The following is a 7,872-nucleotide window of genomic DNA, read 5'->3' as shown; positions in this document are numbered from 1 at the left end:
TCTTAAAGCATGTTGACGTAGAATAATTACCAAGTAAAATGATCCATCTTGGTAAACGTAATGTTTATTGGGCCAGCAGTCCAAACAACAGAAGATGTCACATTATTTATACTGATGGATGCTGTCACGGCCTATGTGGCTTACTTGATGAAATTTATATGAAAATTCCTGAAGGATATAAAATGCCTGAAGCATTTGGTTTAAAGTCTCGGGAAATGTATTCAATTAGATTACAAAGATCATTATATGGTTTAAAACAATCAGGGCGTATGTGGTATAATCGCCTAAGTGAGTACTTGATAAATGAAGGATATATAAGTGATGCCATTTGTCCATGTGTTTTTATTAAGAAAACAAAATCAGGGTTCATTATACTTGCTGTTTATGTTGATGACATAAACCTCATTGGAACTCCAGAAGAGCTTCAAAAGGCGATTGAATATTTGAAGAAAGAATTTGAGATGAAAGAACTCGGAAAGACAAAACTCTGTCTTGGTCTGCAAATTGAACATTTCGCAAAATGGGTCTTTATACATCAATCTGCCTATACTGAGAAAGTTTTAGATCGGTTTTACATGGACAATGCGCATCCTTTAAGTACTCCTATGGTTGTTCGCTCACTTGAAGTGAGCAAAGATCCGTTCCGACCTCAGGAAGAAAACGAAGAGCTACTTGGTCCTGAAGTACTATATCTTAGTGCAATAGGTGCACTTATGTATCTTGCTAATGCTACAAGACCTGACATAACATTTTCTGTTAATTTGCTAGCAAGATATAGCTCTTCTCCTACACGGAGGCATTGGAACGGGATTAAGCATATATTGCGATATCTGAAGGGAACTAGCGATATGGGTCTGTTTTATACTAACAAAGGTAGTACAGATCTTGTTGGTTATGCAGATGCAGGTTATTTATCTGATCCACATAAAGCTCGATCTCAAACGGGCTATCTGTTTACATGCGGAGGTACTGCTATATCATGGCGATCGACCAAGCAGTCCATTGTTGCTACTTCTTCAAATCATGCTGAGATAATCGTTATTCATGAAGCAAGTAGAGAATGTATGTGGTTGAGATCAGTGATACATTTCATCAGAGAAAGATGTGGCTTGAAGTGTGATACAAAAATACCCACAGTATTATATGAAGATAATGCTGCATGCATAGCTCAATTAAAAGGAGGTTTCATAAAAGGAGATAGAACAAAGCACATTTCACCAAAGTTATTTTTCACACATGATCTCTAGAAGAATGGTGATATTGATGTGCAACAAATCCGTTCAAGTGACAATCCTGCAGATTTGTTCACTAAATCTTTGCCAACTTCAACTCTTGAGAAGATGATATTTAAGATTGGAATGCGAAGACTTCGACATCTGAATCTTGGTCTTCGTCAGGGGGAGTGAAATACGCGTTGTACTCTTTTTTCCTTAACCAAGTTTTGTCCCATTGGGTTTTCTTGGTAAGGTTTTTAATGAGGCAGCTCTCAAAGCGTATTTCTAGATATGTGCACTCTTTTTCCTTCATTAGGACTTTTTCTCACAGGGTTTTTTTTTAATAAGGTTTTAACGAGGTACATCATCTATTAATGGACATCCAAGGGGGAGTGTTATAAATATCTCAAGTAGTGGATATCCATTAAGTTATAAATATCCCAAAATATCCCAAAATATCTCAAAATATCCCATGTCCTGTTGCTCCTATAAATAGGATGCACAGATGCAATGTTGAAAGAGCAGAAGTAATATAATCTGAAATCTCTCTACATATTCTCTCTACATATTTCTTCTGTGTATTTACTTCATAGTTTTATTTTATAACAGGAAGAATCTTTTTATAGCTTAATACTAATGTGAAAAAGATTACTAATATCTATACCAAGTAAGTTGAGGTCGACTTTATGAATAATTATAATTCACATGTCATTTCGTTTGAGTTTAGTTTTTTGAATCATGAAGATTCACCATAAATTGACAAGCTTTAAAGTGATGGTCAATCTATCATAACCTCATTCACTCATCCGTGCTTGGGATTGACATTGTGAATAAACTCACACAAATATTTAAGTGCATGACCATCTCATCTAAAAACTTAAGCTATTAGAGTGAACATACTTTTAATTACTTAATTATATTAAATCTCAACACACTCTCTCACGTGCGGACCTGATTCTTTTTCATGGGCCAAATACCTCGAAGGTCATTATGATAATGGGTATGGAGGTGAGATTCAAACACAAGATCTCTACCTATTCTAATACCAATAGAAGTGTGAGCTTAAATTTTGGAGGAACACATTTTTAATTGCTTAATTTTATTAAGTATATCTGAGGGGCATAGTTATAGTCCAATACTAAAAGTGATCAATCAAGTAAATAAAAAGAAATCCAGGATGCTCACCGTACAAATTTTTAAATGTCAGCAGTGATTGCTTTTGCAGGATATAAATGTTTTTTAGTCTGAATCTGGTTCTGATTTTGGTGGGGTCATCCTTGTGTAATTTATTGGTAGCCTAGACAAGCTACATTTCTTTCGTTTTTCATCCAAGCTACTCTGTTTTTTACTCTACGCAAACTTGAGTTCTTCATATAGACTCTAAACTGTAAGTATTCCTTACTAAAAACCTTTATCTGGTCTCAGTTTTGGGCTTTGATCACTCAAAATCATCAAATTTGTAACTTCTGAACTGTTTAGGCTTCTTGTTACTAGAAAAAAGATCCAATTTCTTAACATTTGACCAATCATACAGTGACATTTTGTGGAATTCTTTTATCCTTCTGGGCATTTTAATTCCACTGGACTTTCCTTTCAATTCAAATTTCAAGGATTTTTTGGTGGGGGAAGGGGAGCTTTTTGCAGGTTTGAATTTTTTTTCCCCGGAAGATGATTTTGTTGTCTCAAGGGTGCATTTTATGTAAATTGATCCCAATTCTTGAGACAAAATTCAGTGTAGCCAAAAGTTTTTATTTTTGGATATTTCAAATTTTCAATAGGTACAATTGGGGCACTTAGGTGTTTTTCATATATTGGTTTTAACTTCTGTTGAAGTTTCTGCCTGATCTATTGTTTCTAGTTTTGGAGATTTTGTTTAGTAGGATTTTGGAACATTTACTTTCATGGGAGAAATATCACTACCTCCAGGATTTCGTTTCCATCCAACTGATCAGGAATTAGTTGGATATTACCTGAAAAGGAAAACTGATGAACTTGAAATTGAGTTGGAAGTCATACCAATAATAGACTTGTACAAATTTGACCCATGGGAGCTTCCAGGTATACATTCTTGATCACCTTGTTCTCTTGAAAACTTACCTCAGCATTGAGAAATATGTCTTCGACGAATTGCACAACATACAAATCATATTGTCTTTGTATTGATTTGCAAGAAAGTCATGGTGGCATGTACAATGGTAGCAAAATGATGATGTGATAATGGCATATCATATTTCCTGATGCCGGAAATTTGACTTTCTGGTGATTTTTCTGAGCAACTAACATACAATTTAGTGATTAATGTTACAAAAGTTAGTTTTGTGACTTTAGCGTTACAAAGAATAAGTTTAGTGATCATCGGTGAAACTAACGATGAAATGAGTTGTTACTGGAAACTTCTTTGTTTTATAGCTTAGCTAATCTTTTTTGTCTTGTCACAAGACATCTGTGGGGCATCTTTATTTTCATACTCACACCCTAACCACATATCAAAAAGAAAAAAAACATGTCTAAAGCATCAGAAGTTTCTTGTTATATTTGGTTCATACAGCTTGCTTATTTCTGAAGTTGGTATTTTGGGATACTGATACAATGTCTTTGGGATGCAGAAAACTCTTTCTTGCCTAAGCGTGACATGGAGTGGTACTTTTTCTGCCTTCGGGACAAGAAATACCCGAATGGCTTGCGAACCAATCGAGCCACTAAATCTGGATACTGGAAAGCAACAGGGAAAGACAGGAAAGTTGTCTGTAAGCCTACAGTTGTTGGATACATAAAGACTCTAGTTTTCTATTGCGGAAGAGCTCCTCTCGGGAATAGAACTGATTGGGTGATGCATGAATATCGTCTCTGTGATGATGCTTCACAAGGCACTCCTATTTTCCAGGTAATTGACAAATCTCATCATGAACTTATTCAACTTAATGAAAATTTAAAAAAAAAAAAAAAAAAAAGGATCATTATATAAGAACTAGTCCTATTTAATTATCTTCAGGGGCCTTTTGCTCTTTGTCGTGTCATCAAGAGAAAGGAAAATTCATCAAAGACAAGTGACGTTCATGGAGGAACAACCTTTAAACAGGTTGAATGCAATTCGAGCAATGAAGCTTTTACCTCAGCAGAAACCTCAAATGAACCTCTTCTCCTTTCTGATGACATGCCAACTCAAGCTACATGCATGTCCAGTGACAGCAACTATTCAACTCCTATTAATTCTCCTTACCAGACAACACAAGTACGGGAGTATGACTCTGCAATGGCAACTGATGCTGCAAATATATGGATGTCACAGAATAGGATTCTTGATCCTTCAAAGGTATTGATGTTTGTTTATTTTTCTACATTGATTCCTGTATTTCGTATGAACTTCATACTAATTTTTTTTTTTTTTGGTGGCTGGATATAGGAATGTCCTCAAGGAAGAAGTATATCTGGAAACTATCTGCATGAGTTCTCAAACTCGACTTTATGGCAGCCAAGTGATCAGTATGACTTCACATCAAGTTCATCTTTCCCCAATTTTAGAGAGGAAGTTGAACTTTCTGGTGATCTTAGTGGATATGGCTATGTATCTCCCTTCTCAGTCCATGGAAACTACATGGATTTCTATGGCAGTGAGGATATTTCTTTTAAAGGTTATAACCAGAACAACCTATTGGACAATCAAAATCTCTTCTGATGAACATTGAGGTGAAATAGGTCTAGCATTAGCTCTAACATGCAACAGAATAGTGAAAACGGGATTTTGGGAAATCTTAATGGTGTATGGTCACAGGAAGATAATTTAAGTAGTCTGATGTGAGAATCTACTAAGAAGAGCTCAATGCATCTCAGTGTGCTACTGAAATAATCTAAAGTTGTTTTCTGAGACAACAGCTTTTTAATGTCTGTCTTAAGAGTCATTTTATCTTATTACAGTGTCTTTAGTTTTCTAAGTTCAAATCTAGCTAGTGTGTTGTCATTGAAGTATGAGATACCCAGTGATGATCATTTTTAACAATCTCACTTGGAAATGGTCAAGTTAGTAGCTGAACCTCTTAGATAGAATCCCCCATTTCCTTTCTGATGTGCAATGTTCTCTTGCTGATCAATTTTATGTATGAACTTGTTATCAGGAGCCAAAACTGAGCCAACTATGTGTGAACCATATGGATTTATGGTCTTTCCTGCTTCAAACATTGCCAAAATGTCGTATGAATTTAATGGTTTTGGCCACAAAATATTATAATTATCAGAATTTCCTTGTACCAGAAATGACAAACTGCTTCATCAAGGGTGTGTTCGGTATGGAGGAAAATGTCTTCCAAGGAAAATGTTTTCCTGGAAAATATATTTTCCTAGAAAATAAGTGAATTTCTTACTTATTTTCTCATGTTCGTTTGGTTGATAGAAAATGTTTTCCGGAAAATACTCATCCAAGCCTCACCAACTCCAACCCAACCCCATACCCCCACCCTCACTCCCACCCACCCTTACGCCCCCACCCCCCTCCATTTTTTATTTATTTTTTGTTTTTTGCACCCCACCCCCAACCACTCCCGTAACCCATACACCACCCCCTCTCCCCGCACCCCCCCACACACAACATTTTTTTTGAAGTTTTTAATTTTTTCTGAATTTTCTACACGACCACTTCCCCCATCACCCCCCTCCCCCCTTGCGTAGAACCCATAACACACCAGCACCCTCCTCCCCCCTTGCGTAGAACCCATAACACACCAGCACCCCCCCCCCCCCAACCCCGACATTTTGTTTTTTGAAGTTTTTATTGTCTTTTGCGGGTTTCTACACCCCCTACCCCAAAAAAAATCTTTTCACCGCCCACCCCCACGCCCCCCCCCCCTCAATACCCCATCACCCCCTCCAAAAGTTTTAATTTTTAAACAGGCAAACATTCAATTTTTATAATTGTCAACTTTTTTCAAATTTTTTTTTGGAGGGGGTGTGGTGGGGTGGGATGCAAAAAACCAAAACAAATGTCAACTTTTTTTTCAAAAATTTTTTTTGGGGGAGGGGGGGTAGGGTCCGGGGTGGGGGTTAGGGGGTGCAAAAAATCAAAAAAATTGATTTTTTTGCGGGGGTAGGGGGGTAGGGTGCGGGATGGAGTGGGGGGTGCAAAAAAACCGAAAATAATGTCAAAACTTTTTTTTGGGGGGGGGGGGGGGGAGGGTGCGGGGTTTGGGTGGGGGGGTGCAAAAAATCAAAAATAATGTCAAAATTTCCTTTTCCAAAAAAAAAATTATTTTTGGGCGGGGGGAGGGGGGAGGGATGGGGTGGTGGGGGGTTGGGAGTGGTTGGGGTTGGGTTGGATGGTGGTAGGGTGGTTGGTGGAATGAACTTGTGAACTTGTTTTCCCTACTTTTATTAGGGAAGTCATTTTCTCCAATTTTGAAAAAAATGTTTTCCAAAAGAAAATATTTTTAAAATTTTTTAACCGAACACGACCTAAGTTGAAATACATTTGTTAGGGAACTACTTATGTTGACCGGCAGAGCTTCCCCTCTTCAGCAACTATTGGTTCCTCTCTTCAGCAATTATTGGTTGCATTATTCAAAGCTATTGAACTGTTTAAACATATGTGACAAAGATTTGGGGTGTGTCGGTATGGAGGAAAATGTTTTTCGAGAAAATAAGTGAAATTAATGTTCGTTTAAGTAGTGGAAAATAAGTGAATTTTCTTCCAAAAAAAAATATTTTGGGGGGGGGGGGGGGGGGGGGGGGGGGAGAGGGGTTGGGAGTGGTTGGGGTTGGGTGGTGATAGGGTTGTTGGTGGAATGAACTTGTTTTCCCTACTTTTATTAGGGAAGTCATTTTCTCCAATTTTGAGGAAAATGTTTTCCAAAATTTTTGACCAAACGAACATGAGAAAATTGGAAAATATTTTCATCCATACCGAACACACCCTTGAGGAAAAAAACGTTGTTTGAATTTTTAAATGAGTGAGTGCCCTGCCAATAACCCTGAGATTTATTAACCTAGCATCACTTGTACTCATAGCACTCAAAGGTATATGGATGAGATGAAACTTGACTGACATGTCTGTACTCACTAACTTGGACATTTGTTTGACTTCCCCTTGTCAGGCAAACTGCTTCCATTTCTTTGCTAAATTATATCCCTAACAAGTTACACTTCTTCCAACTTATTTACAATAGAAAGTCTATATTGATGTCATTTTGATAGTTCAAAGTAATCATGATCAAGAATCTACAGCAAATGACCATAGAGATTATTGCTTTAGGGAACACAAAAGTAACTCCCAAGCAAAGGATACAAGAAAGCAAGCAAAAGGGTTTTTGAGTTTTGTAACATCATTTTCATAGTCATTTTCATAGGATCAACATATTAAATTCAATTACATGATTAAGTGCTTTACTTGCCTTTCTCTCACACACAAAAATGATTCAGATTGCTAGGTTTGACGTAATTTGATCATCATTGACAATGATTGCCATTCTGGTCACATCTATGATCTAATTCATAGCTCATGATCAACTAAGAGCACTTCACAAAATTCTTAAGAATAAATAGTAATTATTTCTTGCCTCGGACACAACTGATGCTGGAAGGAACCAAGGTAACTTAACTGATACAACATCACCACCATGCCCAGTGTAATCTCACGAGGTAACTTAACTGATGAAGTTGCTAAATCAAACAA

The 7,872-nt window shown here is 37.0% G+C and overlaps 1 protein-coding gene across 1 annotated transcript; it reads left to right on the top strand.

Moving 5' to 3' along the window:
- The first annotated feature begins 2,452 nt into the window (after positions 1–2,452).
- Positions 2,453–5,417, top strand: LOC132640620 (NAC domain-containing protein 71-like). Its single transcript, XM_060357292.1, has 4 exons — positions 2,453–3,272; positions 3,821–4,098; positions 4,207–4,527; positions 4,618–5,417. The coding sequence occupies exons 1-4, from the start codon at positions 3,116–3,118 to the stop codon at positions 4,888–4,890; spliced, it is 1,029 nt and encodes a 342-aa protein (XP_060213275.1). The 5' UTR covers positions 2,453–3,115; the 3' UTR covers positions 4,891–5,417.
- The last annotated feature ends 2,455 nt before the right edge of the window (positions 5,418–7,872 follow it).

The sequence above is a fragment of the Lycium barbarum genome, chromosome 1 (assembly GCF_019175385.1).
Source record: "Lycium barbarum isolate Lr01 chromosome 1, ASM1917538v2, whole genome shotgun sequence".
Classification (NCBI taxonomy): domain Eukaryota; kingdom Viridiplantae; phylum Streptophyta; class Magnoliopsida; order Solanales; family Solanaceae; genus Lycium; species Lycium barbarum.
This window is presented reverse-complemented; position numbering and strand designations above follow the sequence as displayed.

What these genes read in the sequence shown, in the direction of transcription:
- LOC132640620 (XM_060357292.1), top strand. Translation starts at nt 3,116, where the DNA reads ATGGGAGAAATATCACTACCTCCAGGATTTCGTTTCCATCCAACTGAT. An exon ending in AAGGCACTCCTATTTTCCAG is followed by an intron (nt 4,099 to 4,206) that starts GTAATTGACAAA and finishes AATTATCTTCAG; the next exon opens with GGGCCTTTTGCTCTTTGTCG. An exon ending in GGATTCTTGATCCTTCAAAG is followed by an intron (nt 4,528 to 4,617) that starts GTATTGATGTTT and finishes GGCTGGATATAG; the next exon opens with GAATGTCCTCAAGGAAGAAG.